This window comes from Lepidochelys kempii, chromosome 11 (assembly GCF_965140285.1).
Source record: "Lepidochelys kempii isolate rLepKem1 chromosome 11, rLepKem1.hap1, whole genome shotgun sequence".
In the NCBI taxonomy this organism is placed as follows: Eukaryota; Metazoa; Chordata; order Testudines; family Cheloniidae; genus Lepidochelys; species Lepidochelys kempii.
Window position 1 is genome coordinate 79,884,368 of NC_136390.1, and position 25,231 is coordinate 79,909,598.

At 51.9% G+C, this 25,231-nt stretch overlaps 1 protein-coding gene across 3 annotated transcripts in view; it reads left to right on the plus strand.

Moving 5' to 3' along the window:
* KMO (kynurenine 3-monooxygenase) overlaps nt 1-25,231 on the plus strand; it is a 45,946-nt gene that overhangs the window by 11,371 nt on the left and 9,344 nt on the right. For 2 of the 3 annotated variants that reach the window (XM_073306961.2, XM_073306963.2), the window contains exons 3-10: nt 934-1,031; nt 2,083-2,172; nt 3,011-3,059; nt 6,362-6,449; nt 7,577-7,742; nt 9,609-9,680; nt 11,721-11,842; nt 20,049-20,196. In XM_073306961.2, the coding sequence (XP_073163062.2) occupies nt 934-1,031; nt 2,083-2,172; nt 3,011-3,059; nt 6,362-6,449; nt 7,577-7,742; nt 9,609-9,680; nt 11,721-11,842; nt 20,049-20,196 (833 nt within the window). Of the gene's footprint in view, nt 1-265; nt 367-933; nt 1,032-2,082; nt 2,173-3,010; nt 3,060-6,361; nt 6,450-7,576; nt 7,743-9,608; nt 9,681-11,720; nt 11,843-20,048; nt 20,197-25,231 lie in introns of those variants that run through there. The other variant, XM_073306962.2, reaches the window with a different exon arrangement.

A 25,231-nucleotide genomic window follows, 5' to 3' on the forward strand; every position in this document is an offset into this window, starting at 1 on the left:
GGGAGCGCCTTTGGTACCTCGCTCAGGCACCAGGCACACGAAAGGAAAACAAGCAAGCAACGTCACTGACTTGAAATTACAGCAACACTCGTGAAGCAAAGCCAACCCCAAATCTCTGTTGCGCCCTTTTTGGCCCTCCAGCGTCGCTGGACTGGTCACCCTCAGAGAGCCAAGGTCACAGACGGGGGGGGGGGGGGGGCAGGGGTGTTACTCTGGTTCCTCAATGGGAGACTCAAGAGGACCGTTCACCTTAAAAACAGGCCTCTACTGACCAGCTCCACTCAGCCAACCTCCCTCTGGAGCCACTGGGACCTGGGCCAAGCATGGGCTGCAGGATCGGGCCCACCTCACACAGCAGCGTGAAACGTACATGCTTTAAGGGCTAGATCCGACGCTCATTGAAGTGATGAGTCCTTCCATTGCCTGGGACCAGGTCTGCCGCCTTATTCAAGCTGAGTGGCCCTTTGTCCTGAGAGTAACGCCATGCGTTCCATGGGGCTAGTCCTGGGGTAAGGTACCGCTCGGCTGGTGTCGAGGGGGCAAGGTCAGGTCCTTCGTAGGTGATGCACTTGCCCTCCAGGAAGCGAGGGATGTGCCGGCCTCTCCCTGGGAGGGGTGGGGGAAGGTGCCACTGGCCTGGGAGGCAGAAAGCCTGGTGGAGGCCAGGCTCCTGCCATGTCCCAGCCCCCTCAGGTCACATGCGCATGTCTCCGGCACGGCGTTGGAGCAAACCACCAGGCCTGCCGCCAGCTGCTGCAGGATCCTCAGTCTTGTGAAGCTGTGCGTAAATAAACGCCTGCTCTCATGGGAAGCTAGTGTAAAGCTTTTGCTTCGACTCCTGCCTGGCTAGCCTTCGGCCGCGTGCACAGGCTTTCCTCTGCGCACGAGCCGTGGCCGCCCCAGGGACAAACCGCAGCTGCTGTTTCCTTTCAGACACACGCGTCGCCAGAGCTGCTCGGGGCAGGAGCATAAACTTGGCGCTGTCTCACAGAGGACGCCAGGCCCTCAAGGCCATTGGGATGGAAGAGCAGGTAGCCGCACTGCCGACCTTTCGTCAAGCACAGGTTTCATTTCAGTTGCTGGCCGGCCGGGACAGCTCCAAGCCCTAGGGACAGGCCGTAGCTGTGCTTCTCCCTAACGTTGCCCGGGAGCCGTTAACACACCAAAGCCGTCCACTGGCACGGCCTCCTGAGATAATCGCCACTTCTCCTGCACGCCGGGCACTCCTCTGCTGCAGGGCACGCGGCCAAGGTGCGGGCAGCCTGGCAGGGCGAGTCCCGTGTCCCCTGGAGCAGGCGTGCGGGGAGGCCATGCAGCTGGCGCTCTGCTGTCGTGCCAGGGGACCTAGAGAGAGAGAGCACCGGCTCTTCATGGCGGCTATCTGGGCCGAGAGCCCTCGGAGGAGTAAGGACGGGGGGAGGGCAAGTACGATGCAGTCAGTGGAAGCATCATCCCTAGAAAGCCAGGTGTGGGCAGTGGTGCTAGGGAGCAGAACAGTGGGGCTGATTTTCAGGTCTAGGCCCCAAGCCATCCAAGGATAAAGCTGAATTTTCCCATATATCCTCAGCCCAGGGCCTGCTGCAAAGGCCATGGAAATCAGAGCCTTTCCACAGACCTCACTGGGCTTTGGCTCAGGCCCGCAGCGTGCCATGAGCTCCGCACAGCCCGCTTGACTGCAAGCCCTGCCCCTGCCGCGTGGGGTCTAACTGCAGCTGCTCAGGCTTGTGCCCTTTCAGATCTGAGGGGAGAATAAAGCCCAGGTCATACACAGCTCATACCCCAGTGCAGCACCTTGGCTTGGATTCCCACACAGGCGCTGGGGGCTTTACGGACCTTTTCTGGCCAAACCAACTTGCCAGGGATTCTTATTAGAAGGAGCTGGCAGCTAATTGTCTCAGTGAGCTGCAGCAGTTTTATAGCGTAGCACATCACACATTGCCAGGGCTGGATTAGGGATCCCTGACTCGCTGGGCTGGGCCTAGGCCCCATTGGACTTAGTGGGCTTCAGGGAGTCACACACTGGCCCCTCAGCCTCACTATTGGAGCTGAAGGTAATGGAAGTCTCTTCCCTTTTGATTTCAGATTGTGGCCAAAGGCATCCCCATGCGGGCCAGGAGGATACACACGCCCTCGGGAAAAACATATTCCATCCCCTATGGAACAAAGAGCCAGGTATTTTCCTTCCACACATGCCCTGGGGGCAGGGGCCTTTGTTTACGTTCACCGGACCGGTGTTACAGCAATGTGTAATGCTCAGTGATCGCATCCAGCGTGTGTGGACGAAAGGATGCCCTGGGGAGTGAGTTAAGAGTAATTATGCACAAAACCTTCCTTATCCCCCTCTCTGCATTTTCCATTGCACCCTGTCTGGCTGGGGCTGTGCTCTGAGCCCTCAGGGAAGGGACTGTACACCATTAGCACCATAATGGTGGAACAAAGTACATATTTTGGCTATTTTGCCTCTAATGCAAAAAATATCTTGTGGCCAAGGGACACTGTAATGTTTTTTATAACCATAAAACACAAATATTTTAACTCCTCTGGGTCCTCACAAAAACTGTCCCAATGGTTTGTTTCTCACAATCCAACTGTGTAAACGTGGCCTCAATTCCCTATGCCTTGCAATCCCACCTGGGGGCCCACCCCATTCCCATCTCCTCTCAGCCACCAGCCCTGACACCCGGTTTTTCTGCTCCACCACATTCTCCCTCCCGGCTTTCCCCACATGCAGCCTCCCTGCCTCACCCAGCATTCCCTTCCCCCAGCCCTGCTGCCCCCTCCACTGCCCCCCACAGCAACGAGAGCACTGCTGGAAGACTGTGTCCAGTTCTGGTTGAAAAACTGGAGAAGTTTCAGAGCCTTGTCTCACCTTCAGCAAGACAGCTCATGTGCTTACAGTTAAGGACTCATGTCAGTGTTTGCAGGACTGCTGCCTATCATGTCATCCTCCAAACATTTTTTGCAAAAAATGCTTCAGAAATACTCACTTCCTAAAACTGTTTCCCTGCAGTACATTCTCTCTGTGGACAGAGCAAATTTAAACAAAGAGCTGCTAACAGGTAAGTGTCCTGGCCTTTATGGAGTGCTCCTAGGCCCTTTTCACTTTGTCCTACCTAAGAAAATCTAGGGTTGGACCAAGGATTTAAAGTAGGGCTGTCAAGCGATTAAAAAAAATTAATCAAGATCAATAGCGCAATTAATCGTGCTGTTAAACAATAACAGAATACCATTTATTTAAATATTTTGGATGTTTTCTACATTTTCAAATATTACAAAAATTACAAAATTAAATATTATTTCAAAAACTACAGCACAGAATAGAAAGTGTACAGTGCTCACTTTATATTTATTTTTTATTACAAATATTTGCACTGTTAAAAAAACAAAAGAAATAGTATTTTTCAATTCACGTCACACATCTACTGTAGTGCAATCTCTTTATCATGAAAGTTGAACTTAGAAATGTAGAATTATATACAAAAAATAACTGCACTCAAAAACAAAACAATGTAAAGCTTTAGAGCCTACAAGTCCACTCAGTCCTACTTCTTGTTCAGCCAATTGCTAAGACAAACAAGTTTGTGTACATTTACGGGAGATAATGCTGTAAACAAGAAGCGGGCAATGTCACCTAAAAGTGAGAGCAGATGTTTGCATGGCACTGTTATAGCTGGCGTCACAAGATATTTACATGCCAGATGCGCTAAAGATTCTTATGTCCCTTCATGCTTCAACCACCATTCCAGAGGACTTGCTTCCATGCTAATGACAGGTTCTGCTCAATAAAGATCCAAAGCAGTGAGGCCTGACACATGTTCATTTTCATCATCTGAGTCAGATGCCACTAGCAGAAAGGTTGATTTTCCTTTTTGGTGGTTTGGGTTCTGTAGTTTCCGCATCGGAATGTTGCTTTTTTAAGACTTCTGAAAGAATGCTTCCCACACCTCATCCCTCTCAGATTTTGGAAGGCACTTCAGAGTCTTAAACTTTCGTTCGAGTGCTTTAGTGATCTTTAGAAATCTCACACTGGTACCTTCTTTGCGTTTTGTCAAATCTGCAGTGAAAGTGTTTTTAAAACAAACAACATGTGCTGGATCATCATCCGAGATTGCTATAACATGAAATATGTGGCAGAATGCAGGTAAAACAGAGCAGGAGACATACAATTCTCCCCCAAGGTGTTCAGTCGCAAATTTAATTAACATATTATTTTTTTAATGAGCATCATCAGCATGGAAGCATGTCCTCTGGAATGGTGGTTGAAGCATGCAGGGACATATGAATCTTTAGCACATCTGGCATGTAAATATCTTGCGATGCCAGCTACAACAGTGCCATGCGAACACCTGTTCTCACTTTTAGGTGACATTGCCCGCTTCTTGTTTACAGCATTATCTCCCATAAATGTAAACAAACTTGTTTGTCTTAGCAATTGGCTGAATAATAAGTAGGACTGAGTGGACTTGTACGCTCTAAACCTTTATATTGTTTTGGTTTTGAGCTCAGTTATATAACAAAAAAAATCTACATTTGTAAGTTGCACTTTAACGATAAAAAGAGATTGCATTACAGTATTTGTATGAGGTGAACTGAAAAATACTGTTTCTTTTGTTTGTTATTTTTACAATGCAAATATTTGTAATCTAAAATAATAATATAAAGTGAACACTGTATACTTCGTATTCTGTGTTGTAATTGAAATAAATATATTTGAAAATGTCAAAAAATATCCAAACGTATTTAATAAATTTCAATTGGTATTCTATTGTTTAACAGTGTGATTAAAACTGTGATTAATTGCAATTAATTGACAGCCCTAATTTAAAGGCTATGGTGCTGTAGAGACATAATATAGATGCTTCCTGCATCAACTGAAGGGGTTTTTCCATCAGTGTAGGCAATCCAGCTCCCCAGGGAGCAGTCGCTAGGTCAATAGATTAATTTTTCTGTCGACCTAGCCATGTCTACACAGGGGCAGGGTGTGTGTGTGTGTGTGTGTGTGTGGGGGGGGGGTTAGGTTGGCTTAACTAGGGCACTCAGGGCTGTAAAGTTTTCACACCCCTGAGCTACAGAGCTAGGTTGATCTAAGTTTTAAGTGGGCTAAGTTTCCATGGTTTCCTCTGGAAATGCTGCTCTGGTTCTCCAAGAGTTCTGGGTCTCTTCACGATAGTCAGAAGCCACTAACAGAGTCTACAAGTACAGACTAACATGTAGCTTTTGAAGACACGTCTCGAATAATACTTAAAACTTATCTAGAGTGTTTTTTATCTGAAAGTCGAAAGGCATTTTACAAACATTAACCCCCCAACACACCTCTATGGTAGGAAAACACTGTGCTCAGTTGACAGAGGAACAAACTTGGACTAGAGAGAGTAAGGTCCAATGTTACAAAAGTTGCTACAAACTTTGGGGTGCCTCATTTTGGGGCTGCCTAATTGTCTCAAACTGGGTGCCAGAATTAGCAGGTCCTTCTGAACATTTGGCCCTGAATTATGTGGCCAGGCTCTCACTCCCACTCTGTGGCTGCTGTGGAAGTCGGCTTTAGGATTCCAAACTCCCTGCGTTCTGGTCTGGCACCTAGAACACATTTTAAGATGGGGATGTAAGGGAGAAACCAGCAGCAGCATTTAAAACAAATGTGGCTCTGATATGTAAATTTGTTTTAAGGACTGATTTCCAGAGCACTAGCTCTGAGAGAGAGCATCCTGGTGCACATGGAAACTGAGCCCACAGATTAGACGTTCATTGAAAAACAGCTGATATCACGGGGGATTTTGATGGTGTGTGATGTTGAAGATTGGGTGAGATAATTTGAACTGTTCCTAATTATCTGCTTTGTGTATAAATAAGGGGAAAGTTGACAGGAAAGCTAAATAACCCATCTCTTCAGTGTATTTGCATTCTACTGAGTCCAACTGAACACTGAGTTTGGAGTGCAACATGGAGTGATTTAACAACATTACTAGGAAAAAAGTCATTACTTGCAGCATGTTACAAAGTAGTTACGTGTCAGCCGTACAGCTGGGTGGCCACATTCTGCCCTTGGATGCATGCACATATCTCCCGTTGGCTGCTGGGGGGTCACACAGGCCCAGTCTCTGTGATGATTCCTATGCTGCAGGGACAGGAGTCATAGCGGTATCTGAAGATTACCATTGTCTCGGTGAACAAGAATATTTTGCCTTGATGTATTGCACTTAGTAAATACTTTTCACAAGTTTTAACCATAAAATCTCGCTCCCTCCCTGCCCCCGCCCACAGAAGGAATCTAATTTGATCAAAGAGATGAAAAGGGCGCTCTCTGGGATAGCTGTGTGGGCTCGCTAAATCCATTACATTGAAACTTCTCTTCTCTTCACAGCTGCTGAGAAGTACCCCAACGCTAAGTTGTACTTTGGACACAAGCTGCTCCGCTGCCACATTGAATCAGGGCTATTAACCTTACAAGGGTAATGCAGGCCCCATCCCTGAGAGTGCTCTCTTCAGAGAGCTTTTGCCTAATAATTAATCAAAACAAACAACTGGGCAAGGCTGTTCTGAGCTGACCCTTGACGTCAGGTTTGTGAAGACTCAGACATTGCAGCAGTTTTCATGAAGAGTTTAAAAGTGCCAAAGCATCTACATCAGCAATGAGCCAGACACATGGATTTATTTGTTTGTGCAAGTAACAAACATGCTTGTCTTGCCACCTTTAGTTTTCCATCCATGTCCTGGCTAGACAGTCTCCCCTGAGGCAAGGTGATGACTTGGTTTCTGTGACCTGGCAGGTTTGGATCACACCCCGGCACCGTCAGCGTTGAACCAGTCCGTCAGATTTATGATGTGTTTGTTCTCCTGTGAGGGGATCTTGGTGGCCATTGCGCAAAGGTGGCTGCGGTGTCTGTCTGGGTATTCAGATACACCCTGTTCTAGCTGAGCGTGACGTATCGTATGGCCCCGCATGGCCCTGAAACACTGGCGGCTGCTGTCAGCACTAGGTCACCCTGTAAACAGAGGCCTTTTACACAAAGCTGTGGAGACTAGTTCACAAACACCATCTTTAATAACCTACAGACTAAGTCCTTACTCCACCCCCAGAGCTTATTAACTGATGGCCGGGACCTTGGGGTTCCACGCTTTGCTCTGCAGCATGGGGCAGAGGCTGCCTGCGGGGATCACCTGGGCATGTCACCTCGTCCACTGCAGGGCCTTGGGTACACGTGGCACCTCGCATTCCCCTGGTCACTGCCTGTGGCACACAGGAGTTTAGTCTCCTGAGGCCTGAAATGCTTTGGTCTAACTCAAGTCACTGAACTCAGGACAGGTATCGGGGTGAAATGTAACAGCCTGTGATAGGCGGCCAGGCTCAATGGCCCCATCTGGCCTTGAACTCTATAAAATCTACGTTGATCAGACAGTCTCTTCATACACCTGAAGGCTAAACACAGCACCCAAAAATCAAGTCCAAAAGAGTGCTTAGACACCTCTTCAGCAGAGAGCAAACGGCCCATCTACCCTGGCCACTGGTGCTGTGGGAGTTCACTGGTCCAGGCCAAAGTCCTGCAGCCTCATTTTAATAGTTTCTCTTGTTTTTCAGACCTGACCAAACACCCATGGAAGTCACCTGTGACCTCATTGTGGGATGTGATGGAGCCTTTTCTACAGTCAGAAAGCCGTTCATGCGGCAAACTTGCTTTAACTACAGCCATGTGTACATTCCTCATGGGTACATGGAGTTGACCATCCCACCCAAGGATGGGGACGTAAGTAGCCGCCCTCCATCCTGTGCTCTGCTGTAACACCCTGGTCCTTGCCACAGCAACCCTCTAGAAATCCCTTTTAAGAATGTTGGCTCTGGGGGAGGGATGGGGCTGGTCCTGCCTCTCAGAGCTATTATTTCAGGCTCCCTGCAGACTCAGGCAGACATCACTGCAATGTCCCTGTTTTCAAGATTATCACAGGATCCATAAGAGCTGGTAGAACCAGTTAATCTTGGCTTTAAAACAGGTGGTAGCACAAGGCAATTGCTTGTTAGCACAGGACTTGCAAACAGTGAGTATTTGGGCTCTGCTCAATGCCCGAGCATCCCTGGGGGGAGACCTTAGAACCCACCGATGCCCCTCTGCACGCCCTCCTCTCCCACCAGTGCTTGGAATCAGACGCAGCTTTCACCGAACCGACAGCTCCTTTCATTTTGGGGGAGGGCTCCTGCAGTCAGTCTCTGATGCTGAAGGAAAAGGGAAGGGAGTGCTGCTGTGGCTCTGGGAAGCCAGTAAGTGGTGATGTCAGCAGACAGTCTAGGACACCACTAGGGCGGGGCACTAATGATAGCAAATGGAGGAAGAGTAGGGTTGCCAGGCGTCCGGTTTTCGACAGTCGAAAAGGGACCCTAGCAGCTCCGGTCAGCACCGCCGAGCGGGCCGTTAAAAGTCCGGTCGGTGGGGCTGCGGCGCTCAGACGGGCTAGTCCCTACCGGTCCTGGCTCTGGGGCTGCAGCAGGTCTGGCACCTAGGCCGGGGGGTGGGCCCCACAGGGCTCCACGCGCTGCCCCCTCCCCAAGCACCGGCTCCACACTCCCATTGGCTGGGAACCACGGCCAATGGGAGTTGGGGGAGCGGTGCCTGTGGGCGAGAGCAGCACGTGGAGCCTCCCACCTCACCTAGGAGCTGGACCTGCGGCTCACTGCTTCTGGGGCGCAGTGCGGAGCCAGGACAGGCAGGGAGCCTGCCTTAGCCCTGCTGTGCCACTGATTGGGAGCCGCCCGAGGTAAGCCGGTGCCCCAACCCCCTAGCCCAGCCCTGAGCCCCCCCAAACCTGGAGCCCCCTCCTGAACCCCAAACCCTTCATTCCCAGCCCCACCCCAGAGCCTGCACCCCCAGCCAGAGCTCTCACCCTCCCCTGCATCCCAACCCCCTGCCCCAGCCCAGAGCCCCCTCCCACACCCTGAACCCCTCATCCCCAGTCCCACCCCAGAGCCTGCACCCCAACCCCCAGCATCAACTCGCAGTCCCCTCCCACACTCAGACTCCCTCGGCCCCACCCCCAGCCTAGAGCCCTCTCCTGCACCCCAGCCCCTGTGGCCCCACCCTAGAGCCCGTACCCCCAGCCCAGAGCCCATATGCCCTCCCACAGCCCAAACCACTGCCTCAACCCGCAGCCCCTTCCCATATTCCGAATCCCTTGGCCCCAGCCTGCCCCCTCCTGCACCCCAAACCCCTCATCCCCAGCCCCACCCCAGAACGTGCACCTCCAGTTAGAGCCCTCACCCCCTCCCGCACCCCAACTCTCTGCCCCAACCCCAGTGAAAGTGAGTGAGGGTGGGAGAGAGTGAGCCACCGAGGAGGGGGAATGTAGTGAGTGGAGGCGGGGCCTCGAGAAGGGGCAGGGGAGGGGTCTCGGGGCAGGGGGCGGGGCTAGGGTGTTCGGTTTTGTGCGATTAGAAAGTTGGCAACCCTAAGGAAGAGGCAGGAGTGAGTGGGGTGGGGATGATGGGGAAACAACCCAGCTTGCTAAGGCTTTTACCACCTGTGAAATGGTGCAGTTTCCGTCTACCCTGCCTGCCTCTCTGCAGGGCTGATCTGTGGGTAATGGGCTTGCTAAAGAGACACTGACCAGTCCCTTCCTTTCAGTTTGCCATGGAAGAGAATTACCTTCACATCTGGCCCAGGAACACCTTCATGATGATTGCGCTGCCTAACCTGGTAAGAACCCACCACGGCCATTCCTTTCAGGGCACAGGGACGGCTCCAGGCCTGGCTCCTGCAGAAGCTCTGGGGGCAGGAGGGGGCTTGGGGAGATACACAGACCCTAGCGCTGCCATGGTGAGCGGGGTGGACTCTTTAACCCAGGGAGGCTCACAGACTGAATCCGTGCTCTGCTGCTGATTGGGGCCATGATGGGGTGGGGAGAGGTCTCTCCTGGTTGTGCCCCATTCCCACGTAAAGGCCAACCACAATCTGACCCTCTGTGGAACAGACCAGGAAAGTGCAGACCCTGTGTGAAAGGGCCTGACCCCCAATTGACACAAAGCTGGGCCTGGCGGCAGTGCATAACACACGGCTAGCAAGCGGTCTAGCAATACGCGAGTGGGGGAGGAACAGCAGGAAGTGGAAACAGCAGCCCCACAGAGGCTGGCAGGACACACCTAGCCCATGCAGATACAGCCTGGATCCTCCCTGCAGCTCATCGGCACTTTAACCCAACTCCTCTTTAGAAACTCCTGATGGCAAATGCCCGCAATGTCAGAACTCCCCCGACTGCTGCCTCCCTGTGCTGGACCCTCACACCAACCCTTCTGGTGAACTTGGCAATGGTGCCAGGTCCCAGAATGTGGGGCTGAGACTATTATGGAACATGGCACTAGGTTCAGTTCCCTTACTCCAAAGTAAGGCAGATGGAGACGAGGTCCAAGCTGCTCTCCAGAGGGCTGCATTCAGTATATGACCTGTGCTCCGCAGAAGGTCAGAGTGCTCCCTCCTGCCCTGAAAAGCTATGACCATGAATGCACATGGGCAGACGGCCAGGTCCAATGATACACCTGGTGCAATGATACACCTGGTGCAATGTACACCTGGTGCAATGATAAATGTTCTTTGGGTAGCTGGGTCTGCTGGGGATTCCAGCCCCTGGCACATGGGTGAAGAGAATGCTCCATAATGCGGGTGCAGACAAAAGCAAAGGGCCTGCTCCTGTTCCTTTGGAAGTAATGCAGTTTGGTCACTGACTTTGGCAGGAGCAAGCCAGAGCCAGCCCATCCTACTGGCAGAAGGCTTGGCGAACAAACTGGGCCTTTCCAGTGCCCCCTCCCTAACAGGCCTCCCCCGTCCTGCTGCACAGGACAGCATGCTCCTCCTGCCAGCCTCACCAGCGGATCCCTGCACTGATACACTCCAGCACTGAGCTCCACTCCCTCCTTTCCCACTTCTCCCACTCTCTACCCACCCCCAATTCCCCTGTACCGCACCCGCCATCACCTGCCCCACCAAGTCATGGCCATGACCAATCTGTGCTCTAGCTCCTTCTCCCCCCTTTCCTCCCTGTCTGCGGCTTGTGTGTGCTCGGGGACAGGCCTGTCCTCGGCACTTGGTGCATGCCGAGACCGTTGTGGGCGCTATGAGGATACAAACAATCCATGACAAAAGCAAGACGGGAAATGGGGCAGCTGTCGCAGTCTGTAAGGGACTGCGGAAGACTTTGTTACGGCCTAGCTAGGGAACTTCCGCTTTCTCGAGGCCGCCCGGTCACTGCAGGCCATGGAGAACCACCTTGAACGGGTTTTAGGCCGGTTGTGTCTGCCTTGCATGGCCTGTTGCCAGGTAGCGGAAAGCCCCTTTAGGGAAGTACCTAATTATATATTCACAAGCTGTTTCTGTGTACTGCTTGTTATGGCTCGCTGTTCACCCCTTCGTCAGACTCCGTCCCAGGCACAGCTCCGGTGTGCTGGCTTCTCCGCCTCCGTGACAGCAACGCTTGGAGTCCCCGTTGCGGGTGTGTCACTAACCTTCAATAAAGCCAATAAATCGCTGCTTAGCTGCGTGTGGGTCTCGTTTTCTCAGAGTACCTCTGCCGGCCTGCGGTGCTTCGAACACCTTGGCCCAGAACATAGTCCTCACCCCCTTTCCAAGCTGAGCTGTTTGCCTCCCTCGCTGGGTCACCAGCTGAGCTCTGTGCTGCATCTCCAAGCACACAGGGCTCATCTCGACCCTCTCAGCATCTCTTTGCATTTCCCTTTCAACCCACAGGATAAGTCGTTCACCTGCACGCTCTTCATGCCCTTCGAGGATTTTGAACGGCTCACGACAGGCGATCAAGTGCTGGATTTCTTCCAAACCTACTTCCCGGATTCAATTCCCCTCATAGGAGCGTAAGTGTTATTTCTGGTGTTTCTTTGTTAATTAGTGCACTGCCGTAAAGCAACAAGCACATGTCTAGCACTCGAGTGCTCACGTGGGGCTGGTGACTTCATACTCTAGTGCGGATCAGCAGGGACTCTGCCTCAAGTGACAAGTACAGGACGTTACAGGTTCGTTGGGAGTGGAGCTCTGTATTTCTCTAGACACCAGATATATTGCAGAACGGATGGGTAGGAGAAGAGACTGAAGTCTGATTTGTACTTCCAACTGGCATAACAAGATGGAAGGTCAGGCTGCCCTTCACCAGGTGATAAGCTATGCTGTCTGTAGTCATTAGACCACATGCCACTCTCACAGCCAGAAACAGAACCCAGGAGTTCTGATTCCCAGCATTCAACTTAAATCTACCAGTTACGTAATCCACTGGCCAGGTGTCGATATCACATATCCTTCTAGTGACTGGCCAGGTGTATGTCACATACCCCACTGGACCATGTTGGGGATAACAGCCTCCTACTGCTAACAATTAATGCTTTAGCTCAATGGTAGAGGTCGGAGCTCTGGATCTGAAGGCCCTAGGTGACAACACGTGTGAGGGCCATTTGGCTGCACATGATTGAATGTCTGCTTTGTCCATTTTCCTTTATTGAAAACCTAGAAAGTCACTGTCCCAGCCTGGCCCATTACTGCAGCGTAGGGCCATCAGTCTGTAGCAAGCAGACCCAACCACAAGGTCCCATGTGCTTCCAAGGTAGCTGGATCTGGGCAGAGTCTAGTCCCCATTCCCAGCTCTGGGTCCATAACGTACAGTCCCAGGCTCTGACCTCTTTTCTGAGCCCATCTTTGAGACATGGAACTCGGGGTTCCAGCCGCTCCAGCCTCTGGAACCAGTGCCTCAGATCTCCCAAGCCCCCCAGAGCTCCACCTTCCTGTGGTCACTCTGGCTTCTAGCTTAACCCCTTCAGGGACAACATTGCAGGAAAGCAAGGAACAGGGCTTAGCCAAGGACTGGCTTAACCACCGTCATTGTATTCGTAAGCACTAATGAGTTACAGGTCTTCAGAAAATAAAAGTTCTGAGGTACTCCAGACTGATCTCACCCCTCCTGTGAGTCCAAGGTGTCTCCATATTTCAGGCTAGGCAGAGTTCCTCCTCTCCTGTGTCTCTTGCTTGCAGGTGGTGATGGTCAGCGGCACCCCACCCTTAAATAGAGTCTGTTGTTTTTTAACCATGTGCTCAGTGAGAAGGTTCCAGCCCCCTCCCCAGTCACGTTTGCCCCATCTGTGTAGAAAAGCCCATTGATCCATAGGGGTGAGCCAGTAGTTGAGAGCCAGTCAAGCTGATAACCCCAGATTGTGGTCTTAGTGACTTTTCTGTGAAACTCCTTTTCTGGGCAGTGCAGCTCTCTGGAATGCCATTCAATAGGCTGCCTTGGGCAAGTTTAGACAAGTTCAGCACACAATACGAAGTGGAGAACACAATTCATATGGACATGTGCCACTCTGGCACAATTACATACAAAACCCACCAATGTCCAAAGAACATTGCAAAGTCAAGCTCTCCGAAGGTAGGAAATGCCAGAATTAAGGTCGCTGAGCCACCTTAATTCATCCCCCTTGTGCATGTGCATTACGACACAGTCATTATTACACAATCACATACCGTTTTGCAACAAGACCTTTGCTTCATTCAGTGCCCAAGGATGGATCTGCTCAGGACTGAATCCGGGCTGTGCAGTGAAGGAGGCTGGTGCCTGTAGGACCCTGTCTCATTTGTTGCAGAAGTTGGAAGGTGTGTAGTGAGTAAGTCAGGGATTGCCAGAGGAGAAGGGACAGTCTTATGGTTCAGACAACTGGCTTCCATCTCTGACCCTGCCACAGAATTTCTGCGTGATGCTGTGAAACCAACCTTGTCACCGGTGGCCACTAACTGCGTGCTCCTCATTCGCTGGGTGGCCAGTTTGACCCCCTGAGGGCTGATTATCAGAGGTGTCATTTTTAAATCCCGCTGGGCTGGTCCTGACATTGCCCTTTTGCTAGCAGAACAATGAGATACGTGACACCTGTCGCTGACTCCAATATCCCCTAACTGGGCCCTGATTTCCAGAGAAGTCAGTGTGATGTGCATCCTTGCTGCCACCTACAGACCAGTCTCCAGCTTTACACAGCTGCCTTCCCGAGAGACTAGTGGGAGAGCGTGAGTTACTTCATCAGAGAACATTTTCCACACTGGCCACTCGTTTTTCTCCCGCAGTGGCGGGGAGGCACTCAGGTTCTGTGGTGACGAGTGGCAAGAGAAGCTCCTCAGAGAATGAGGGAATGAATATTTCTGTATTCAGAGCCCGGGGGCACTAGTGCACTGGGAACGAGGCAGAAACAACACACTGAAGAACATGAATAAAACAAAGCATTGAATTCCTGCCTCATTCCCTCAGCAGAGTCTGCCCTGAGCACTGAATGAGGCAGGGGCCCTGTGGAAAAGACAATGGGCCCGGTTCTCAACTGCATCCCTTTTGTGATCCTCAGGTGGTACAAAGGGGCCAAAAGGCAGCCGAGAGTCCGCCCGGCATAAGGGATGCCCGACTTGCCCTCTGCACCATCCACTCCACTCAGCCCAGAGCAGAAAGGGCGTTATGGGCTCCAGCTGCACTTAGGGTCCCATTAGCTGGTGCAAGCCAGAGCAGCCTGCTGGGGCGGGTGTGTCATGAGAATCAGGGGAGCTGTAACCAGGCCAGATTCTCTCCGGCAGATTCAGAACTGGCCCCTTATCCGCCCTTCGACCTACCTGGCCGTGTGGAAGAGTCGACTCATGGCTGGGGCACCCCCTGGTGGCTGAGCATGGGGTAGCAGCTCTTTCCTCTCTAGCACCCTGGCCTGTGGTTGCTCTGCCCTGCAGTGGTCTGCCCCTTAGGGTGACCAGATGACAAGAACAAAATATCAGGACACATGGCGGGGGGGGGGGGGCATCCACAGGCTCACGCCCCCACCAGGGCCGGCTCTCGGTTTTGCTGCCCCAAGCAAAAAAAATAAAAGCCGGAGTGCCGCCGAAGCAAAATATCGGGACAAATGGCGTCCCGACCGTACATCGGTCGGGATGCGGGACAAACAACTAAATGTCGGGACAGTCCCAATTTTATCGGGACGTCTGGTCACCCTGCTGCCCCTCCTCGTGATTTGGCTGTCCAGCCAGGTCATGTTTTATTTCCACCCTGTCCATTCAGGGTAACAGAAAGTCCAACACCCTCACATCAGGTTTTAGAACCACAGGGCCCAGAGCCAGGCCCCAAACACCTTCTCGTCCCAGGGCTTTCAGAAGTCCCTATCCCCTTGTATCAGGGGGATTTTCATGCCACCTTCCCTGGCGGCTGGTAGAGGGACCCAGGCCCCCCTTCCCCTCTGGGTTCCAGCCTAGGAACCCTGCAGTGAGCAGGCACTGTCTGTCTCTTCAAACCCATCCCCTGCTACCTCCCTGGGCCTCTTCCTACCAGACCTCGTCAGCAGGCCCTTCCCAGGCCCTGTACCCCTGTCCCTGTACCCCCTCAGGCTCCCTGAGCTTTGGGACTGCACCCCTCCCTCCAGGCCACAACTCACAGTCCTCCAACAGATCCCAAACCTCAACCCTTTGGCTCTTCCTGGGCTGGAGCGTCAGTCCTGCCCAGCTACTCTGCTCCTTCCCAGGCCTGGCCTCTACCTAAAACTTGGCTGACCTAGCTCCGTCCCTCAGGGGAAACCTACCCCCCTGAAGAGGTAACTCAGAGCAGACACCGCTGGGTTGGCAGAGAGTCAGCCTAGCACCGGCCTCTCATGGGAGGGGATTTACCACAGCGACAGAACACCCCTCCCATGGCTGTAGCCATCCCCTGAGAGACACGCCCACCCAACCGCCTCCCTCCAGGAACTCTTTCCGGCCTTGTATGGAAGTCGGTCTCCTTTCCAGGTGGCCCTGGTGACTGACCTACTTAACACCCCTCTAGGTGCCAAGGGCTAGGTTAGCTGCGGGCTGACGCACCCATTAGCCCTCAGGACCCGGGTGGTGTATAAGCCTAACGCAGGCCCCCATCAGCGCAGTATCTGAGTGCCTTGCCATCTTTAATGTGCTTATCCTCACAGCTCCCCTTTGACAGGTGGGAAACTGAGGCACAGAGAAACTGAGTGACTTGCCCAAAGTCACACAGAGAGCCTGTGGCGGAGCAGTGTATTGAAGCTGGATCTCCCAGCTACCAGCCTGATACCCTAACCACTGGACCCTCCTTCCCCACTGGCAACGTCCCTCACCCGCTCCTGAGTTGGGCAGATCTCCCAGTGCAGGAGGGCCCATGGGCCAGCCTGCGATGGCATATTTCGGGAACTGGCACAGGCTCCCCTCCTCTTGGGGGCAGCAGGGCCCCCTCAGGACTTACCTCAGCCACAGTGGGTGTCTTTGCTTGACTGGGGTGCTTGGCCCAGCGCACCCTCCTCCTTCTGCGCTCGGGAGTCATCAGCTGCACTGGTGACAAGGCTGCCAGGGCAGTGGGTCCTGGTGCGAAGGCCCATCAAGATGATGGGGGCAGCTTCTGGGAGTAGGAGTAGGCACTGCAGTGCTCAGTGTCACCACGCCTCACTTCCAGGGGCCTCAGAAACCCCAGGAGCGTCCTGCAATTCCCACAGCCCAAGCGAGGCACCCAGGGTCCTACACGACACATAGGGAGAGACAGGCGCTGGGGCGGGCGTCCATAAAAGGCCACACGCAAGGCGGGCGCTGCGTCAGCAAGCCAATGGGAGATGCCGACAAGAGAGGTGCGTGCAAAGCCCCACTTCCCTCACAGAGTTGGGTGCCTAAATGCAGGCTTCAGGGCGGGGCCTGTCTCTGCTAGTGGCTCCCGAGCTGGGGAAAACAGGTGCTCTCCCACCTAACTCATAGTAAGAGAATCCAAAAAGTGCCACCGTGGCTAAACAACAAAGTAAAAGAAGCAGTGAGAGGCAAAAAGGCATCCTTTAAACCGTGGAAGTTAAATCCTAGCGAAGAAAATAGAAAGGAGCAAAAACTCTGGCACATAAAGTGTAAAATATCATTAGGAAGGCCAAAAAAGAATTTAAAGAACAGCTAGCCAAAGACACAAAACGTAACAGCAAACATTTTTTTAAGTACATGAGAAGCAGGAAGCCTGCAGACCAACCAGTGGGGCCACTGGACAATGGAGATGCTAAAGGAGCACTCAAGGACGATAAGGCCATTGCGGAGAAACTAAATGAATTCTTTGCATCGGTCTTCACGGCTGAGAATATGAAGGAGATTCCTAAACCGGAGTGTGACGGGGCAGGACTCACCACCATGGCACCTCCTCTGGCCGTTGTGGGAATTAGCTCTGGTTTGCCGGTGCGCCTTCATCTATTGGCATCTCGCCGCTGTTGCTTCAGTCATCAGGACCTGTGTCACTCTCAGGACTACGGTGTCCTCTTCTGGACACAGCCCTTCAGCTGTGCCCCACTCGGTTTTCTCCTCCCCCTTTCCAGGGGCCAGCAGTCATCTGTCCAGCCACTTGCCTCAGTGGCAGGCTGCAGACCAGGTTCTAGCCACTGGTCTCAGTGGCAGACTGCAGTCCCTGCCCTGGCCACTTCCCTCAGGGGCTGGGGCGCATGACTTATGAGGAGAGGTTGAGGGAACTGGGCTTATTTAGTCTGCAGAAGAGAAGAGTGAGGGGAGATTTGATAGCAGCTGTTAGGGGGCTTATTCTTTCACCCGCTTACTTCCCTGGTCCTTCTCGCATGAACAGAGAGCAACAATACCCGAAGTCTGAAGGTGCAAACAATTTGATGTTTATTGGGGTGAACTTCCAGCAAGCATGATTCCAGTTTCCTGCCTTAGTATCACCCCTTCCCAGCCCTGACACCACAGAGCCTTGCCTGTGTCCCTGTTCCCATTCCCCCCTTAGCAAAACATGATTCCAATTCCCCCACCCCCATTCCCTATCCCATTCCTCGTTCCCATTCCCCCCCTTACTTCTTGATTGACTGCAAACTATATAGTAAAGCTTGAGTTCTGCTTAGCTATACCTAAACCAATCATTTTCCTGAAATTTAACTAACCAATCCTAACATATTGTAACATGATTATTTAACCAATTATATCCCACCACCTTAATTAGTTTACACCCAGCAAAATTAATTATACAGCAGACAGAGACAATCACAGAACCAGACAGAGATTATACAGACAAACAATAGGGAAGTGGAGACTACAGTGATAGAACAAGAAAGAAATGAGGATTTTACATCCCAGCTATTGGTAAGTGAGTTCTTGCCAGACAGGATGCTATGAAACTAAGTTTACTTTTACATTTACATTTACATTTTACATTTACTTTTACTTTACATTTACATCTTCTAGGCTCTTCCCTTTCTCTGGAGGTGACAGGCATTATCAGGACAGGATTGTATTCCTAACAGCCCAATAGCACCTTATTTCAGTGTGACCAGTTTGGAATGTAAGGATGTGACCATGTACTTCCCAGCTTATGGCTACCTCTGCTGCTTAGCCAGAGACCTTAGCCTAAGAACATGCCCTTAGACTATCATAGTGAGAGAAGGCCTATAAACAGGCAGACTGTGATTTTGATCTTGTTTTGTACCTCTATAACTAGCTAAGTGATAAGAATACACCTAAATTCTTAGGCCTTTAGAGATAGACCTGAATATCTGTATCCTAACAGCAGCCCCCCACTATCTGAAGGGGGGTTCCAAAGAGGATGTATCTAGACTGTTCTCAGTGGTGGCAGATGACAGAACAAGGAGCAATGGTTTCAAGTTCCAGTGGGGGAGGTCTAGGTTGGATATTAGGAAAAATTGTTTCACTAGGAGGGTGGTGAAGCACTGGAATGGGTTACCTAAGGAGATGGTGGAATCTCCTTCCTTAGAGGTTTTTAAGCCCCAGCTTGACAAAGCCCTGGCTGGGATGATTTAGTTGGGGTTGGTCCTGCTTTGAGCAGGGGGTTGGACTAGATGACCTCCTGAGGTCTCTTCCAACCCAAATCTTCTATGATTCTATGAACACGATTTGTTGGGGAAGAATTCAACATGGTTTTTGTAAAGTGAAATCATGTCTCACTAATCTACTAGAATTTTTTTAGGGGATCAACAAGAATGTGCACAAGGGTGATTCAGTGGATATAGTGAACTCAGATTTTCAAAAAGCCTTTGACAAGATCGCTCACCAAAGGCTCTTACGCAAAGTAAGCTGTCATGGGATAACAGGGAAGGTCCTCTCATGGATCGGTAACTGGTTAAAAGATAGGAAACAAAGGATAGGAATAAACGGTCAGTTTTCAGAATTAAGAGATATAAATAGTGGTGTCCCCCAGGGGTCTGTACTGAGACCAGTCCTATTCAACATATTAATAAATGCACTGTCTGGGAGCTGCCCGGGAGCTGCCCCAGGTAAGTGCCACCTGGCGAGAGCCCACACCCCTCCTGCACCCCAACCCCCAGTACCTCCTCCTGCACCCCACACCCCCTCCTGCAACCCAACCTCCTGCCCCAGCCCTGAGCCCCCTCCCAGAGCCCGCATCCCAAATCCCCTCCTGCACCCCAACCCGGAGCCCCCTCCTGCACCCAAACTCCCTCCCAAAGCTCGCACCCCTCACCCCCTCCTGCACCCCAACCCTGTGCCCCAGGCTGAGTCCGGAGCCCCCTCCCACACTCCAAACCCCTCGGCCCCAGCCCAGAGCCCGCACCCCCTGCCCCAGCCTGGTGAGAGTGAGGGTGGGGGAGAGCGAGGGAGGGGGGATGGAGTGAGCAGGGCAGGGCCGCAGGGAAGGGGCGGGACCTTGGGGAAATGGGGGTAGATCCTGAGTTGCTCTTAAATTCAAAAAGTGATCTTGTGCTTAAAAAGATTGGAGACCACTGCTGTAAAGGGATGCAGTGTAAGCAGGACCACAAACATGAGGGATAGTGTTAAATACGAATATCTAGCTGTATAGTAATATACTACCTGATGGGGAACAGCAAATGTCTGCCTCCATTAAATTACCATTACATTCTGCGGCATGCGGCTGCTTAATCCCCTGGGTTGAAGTTAATGATCTAGCTGTTCAGGTTTCCCACAACTTTGAGCACAAGTACCCCAATGTAAAGGTTTGATTTCGAATCCTGGCACAGTACGTATTACATCGATGACTGATTCTCTCGTCTCCAATGATGACATCACACATTTCATGCAAACTTTCTATTGTTTTGGCTGAAGGCAAGAGCTGCAGCGTGATTACTTTTTGCTGCCACCCCAGGCCATGATCTCTGTGAAGTGCTCTTCATACCACATCACCTCCCGGTGTGTGCTGATGGGAGACGCCGCCCACGCCGTGGTACCATTCTATGGACAAGGCATGAACGCTGTGAGTTTGCTGTTCCTAACGTCCTGCATAATTTGTGACCAAAAAGCCACTTCTTTTGAGTTCAGACATTTAGCTCCAGTTGGTTCCATTTGCTTACACAATTGATTGGCTGGCCCTGGGTCTTGCCGGGTTTGAGGCTTGGAGGAGGAGGAGGAGTTGACTGGGTCTGGATCCACACAAGACTGAGATGCCCTGATAGGCTGGGGGACCTCTATGAAGTGTGTTGGTTCTTTCTGCTCCCTGCAGAGTCACTAAGTCTTCAGAGTGAGGCACCTGTATCTTCAGCTGCTGCTGGATGTCGGGATAGCGGTGTAGGGAAATGCATTTGATCATGCATGCTCAGGCCAGAAGGCTGCATCTTCCCTTTTCAGGTAGACTGTCACAGTGTAGGGCAATTGCACCTGAATTTCCCTTCTGAGGCATCCAGAACACCCACTCTTAGACATCTGCTGTTGCCTCTCTTGCATGAAGACCGGTGCCTCTCTCCCTCCTGAGCCGGGTATTTCCAGGTTGCCTGCTCCCTACCTACATTGTGAATTCTCCTTACTTTTCTCTTCAGAGGTGGTAAATAGTGAAATGGCCCCAGTTCAGTTACCACACAGCTCTTTCTAAGCAAGTACATTTATTCTTAAGGTAAAAGCCTTACAGAGAAAATTAAAACAATAGAAGCCCTACACACATGGTAATAAGCCACTAGAGATCACCCCCTGATTCCAACAAGGATCCTGGCTGGTGGACAGTCCTTCCTACCTCCCCAGGGGTTTTCCTGTGGTTACAAGTTCATAGCGCCTTCTGCTCAGAACCAGAACACCCAGTTTTATGGGGCCAAAGTCCTTCCTACCCTTCCCCAAGGATTGGGACCCACTTTGGGCCAGAGATCTTGTCTGTTTGCATGGACGAATCCCAGGCACTGCTACAGGCTGGGGACCAACTGGCTAAGCAGCAGTTCTGCAGAAAAGGACCTGGGGATTACAGTGGATGAGAAGCTGGGAACAATCAAGATTGTTCCCCTCTATTGGTGAGGCCTCATCTGGAGTACTGTGTCCAGTTTTGGGCCCCACACTACAAGAAGGATGTGAAAAAATTGGAAAGCATCCAGTGGAGGGCAACAAAAATTATTAGGGGACTGGAACACATGACTTATGAGGAGAGGCTGAGGGAACTGGGATTGTTTAGTCTGCAGAAGAGAAGGATGAGGGGGGATTTGATAGCTGCTTTCAACTACCTGAAAGGGAATTCCAAAGAGGATGGCTCTAGACTGTTCTCAGTAGTAGCAAATGACAGAACAAGGAGTAGTGGTCTCAAGTTGCAGTGGGGGAGGTCTAGGTTGGATATTAGGAAAACTTTTTTACTAAGAGGGTGGCGAAGCACTGGAATGCGTTACCTAGGGAGGTGGTGGAATCTCCTTCCTTAGAAGTTTTTAAGGTCAGGCTTGACAAAGCCCTGGCTGGGATGGTTTGGTTGGGGATTGGTCCTGCTTTGAGCAAGAGGTTGGACTAGATGACCTCCTGAAGTCTCTTCCAACCCAAATCTTCTATGATTCTATGATCAGAGTCAGTTTTAACTCAGGCTATTTAACTGAAAGTCCTTTCTCTGCCTGTTGGTCCCTGGAGAATCCAGTCTGAACCAGTCTATGTGAGTCTCCCTCCAGGCGGTGGGAGCTCTGTGGAGGTTTGACAACCTGAGTGAATTTTCCTAACCCCCCTCACTGTGCTTAGTCCCAGGAGGGCTGTGGTCCCCCTCCCCCAGAGAATTACATACAATCTCTGGCCCACAATGGTGTGTAAACTTCATTCAGTAAAGTTGAACTTCGTTCAGCACTATCTGTCCGGGAGTTGCAGGAAACTGCCATCTGTCACCTGTCTGCATTGCACGGCTCCAGCCTGGGTCCTCGGGGGCTACGGCTATGCGCTCAGGTCCCTTGGGAGCTGCAGGTGGAGCAAAGAGGAGCTGCCTGTGTGCTCAGGGGTGTTGCTCCCTGACATCACCTACCCCGCTGCTCCGTGCGCTAGTGGCCTGAGTGACCTTCTTGGCGCCCATCTTTAAAGCCTGACAAGCTTTAGCAAAGCTTTTGACACGGTCTCCCACAGTATTCTTGTCAGCAAGTTAAGGAAGTATGGGCTGGATGAATGCACCATAAGGTGGGTAGAAAGCTGGCTAGATTGTCGGGCTCAACGGGTAGTGATCAATGGCTCCATGTCTAGTTGGCAGCCGGTGTCAAGTGGAGTGCCCCAAGGGTCGGTCCTGGGGCCGGTTTTGTTCAATATCTTCATAAATGATCTGGAGGATGGTGTGGATTGCACTCTCAGCAAATTTGGGGATGATACTAAACTGGGAGGAGTGGTAGATACGCTGGAGGGGGGGACAGGATACAGAGGGACCTAGACAAATTGGAGGATTGGGCCAAAAGAAATCTGATGAGGTTCAATAAGGATAAGTGCAGGGTCCTGCACTTAGGACGGAAGAACCCAATGCACAGCTACAGACTAGGGACCGAATGGCTAGGCAGCAGTTCTGCGGAAAAGGACCTAGGGGTGACAGTGGACGAGAAGCTGGATATGAGTCAGCAGTGTGCCCTTGTTGCCAAGAAGGCCAATGGCATTTTGGGATGTATAAGTAGGGGCATAGCGAGCAGATCGAGGGACGTGATCGTTCCCTTCTATTCGACATTGGTGAGGCCTCATCTGGAGTAGTGTGTCCAGTTTTGGGCCCCACACTACAAGAAGGATGTGGATAAATTGGAGAGAGCCCAGCGAAGGGCAACAAAAATTATTAGGGGTCTGGAACACATGAGTTATGAGGAGAGGCTGAGGGAACTGGGATTGTTTAGTCTGAGGAAGAGAAGAATGAGGGGGGATTTGATAGCTGCTTTCAACTACCTGAGAGGTGGTTCCAGAGAGGATGGTTCTAGACTATTCTCAGTGGTGGAAGAGGACAGGACAAGGAATAATGGTCTCAAGTTGCAGTGGGGGAGGTTTAGGTTGGATATTAGGAAAAACTTTTTCACTAGGAGGGTGGTGAAACACTGGAATGCGTTACCTAGGGAGGTGGTGGAATCTCCTTCCTTAGAAGTTTTTAAGGTCAGGCTTGACAAAGCCCTGACTGGGATGATTTAATTGGGTATGGGTCCTGCTTTTGAGCAGGGGGTTGGACTAGATGACCTCCTGAGGTTCCTTCCAACCCTGATATTCTATGATTCTATGATTCTAAGCAGGCTGGATCCTGCTTATCCCTGAGCACCTCTTCTCCAGCATGACACCTCCGCAGCCCAGCCCCCTGCAGGGCTTGGGCCAACAGCCCACTGGGGGAGTGGGGGGTGATTGTGGGTGGGTTTCCAGGAAAGGTGCTCCAGTGAGGACCTGGCTTCCCCACCGCTTGAGCTGTGCACCCCACGGCTGCAGGCTCTCCTGAGTCCCTTCGGAGTTGTATCTCCCCTTCACACCCATACACTCCCTGTGCTTCTGGATGGCTCTGTGCAGCAGGGCTGGAGATCACAGCTCTGGCGTTAGGGGAAATAACCCCCTTTTAAGTTTGCACCAAAATCGCTTTCTCTGCTCCATTTTGTGGCATAGCTGGGGTACTGATTGCTCACGGTCACAAACACTGGGACACCAGATGGGTGCACAGCCCAGTAACTGTTTTGCTGCTGGTACTGGTTCAAAGCATGGAGTCTCTCTTAGCTCATCGGGGTCTTTGCTTGGTTCAAACTTCGTAAGTCTATTCAGAAGCTTCAAAGCCTGTGTGCAGCCGGAGAAATGCCTTGCACAGTTTGCTGCCGTCTCTTCTCACTGCACCGTTGTGATTTCCTGGTGGCGGAGAAGGTGATGGCTGTACTTCCCGGGTGTGCTTCCTTCGTCAGTGCCCAGAGCGAGCTGGATTGTTTCCACTGGCTGCTAGTATTTGAGAGCCCCACACCAGAGCCAGCCTTAGCATTTTTGAGTGGGTCTGCCCCACAGTTGTGTGCCACATGCCCCGCCCCCCACTGTAAGGGACTTCTGTCCACCAAGAACACACCCCTAACAGAGCGCTGAGCGGAGGCGTTGGGGGGGCCCATAATGGGGTGATTCTTTGGACCTTCCCCAGAGTTATTTTGCTGTGTAGCCCTTAACTGCGTCACTGTCACTTTGGGCAGTAGATGGGCTACCCCTGCTGTCTACCTCTGCGGAAACTGAAGCACAGAGATTAACGTCTCAGATTCGGCTCCCTCACAGTAGGGACCACAGTACAAGGGGCTTGATTTGCAAAGGTGCTGAGCATCCACAGCTCTCACTGCAGCTAATGGGCGTTGTGGGTGCTTAGCAACTCTGGGGGAAATAGTGCAGTAATCCCTGTCCTGGAACACATCCGCACCAGGGACAAGGTCAGGGCTGCTCGGCCAGACTTCAGCGTGCCTGGTCCCGACTTTCCAGTGCGACCCAGAGACCAGCCTTAACATAGTGGGGTTTGTATAGGGAAAAGTAGTTGAGTCTCTCGCTGGCATCTCTCTCACTTCCAGAGCTGCCCTCGCTTTCTTCCTCCACCCCTGGGTCCTAGGTGCCCCAGCTCTCGCTTTGCCTTGCCCCATATCCTCAACCTTCTCTTGGTTCTTCTCCCTCCCCTGGCCAAAGGACGGGGAGCAGGTGCTGTCACTGTGGCTGGGATTCTCTCCAGGAGGGCAGGGCTGGTTCTCTTCCCCCCAAAAGGTTTAGGGAGGATTTTCTTGACCTCTCTTTCCTGCCCAGGGTGTAGGGGATGCATCAGCTCATCCCTACTGGTCCTGCAGCACCCTGCATTGGCATCAACCTCCTTTGGAGCCAGGCTCGTCCCCCCTTCCCTGAGAAAGGGAGGGTCCAGCCAGAGATCAGGTTCAGAGGCACCTGCTGCTGCCCCAGGCCATTAAAGATACCTCGACGCAGCCAGTCCCCACCTCCCCTCAAAACTGCAGCCATGCGTCTTAGAGCCCAGGCTAGCTGACTCAGGCTCGTGAGGCTTGCACTGGGGGCTAGAAAGAACAGTGTAGACATCTGGCCTGGGGCTGGAGTCCAGGGTCGGGTTT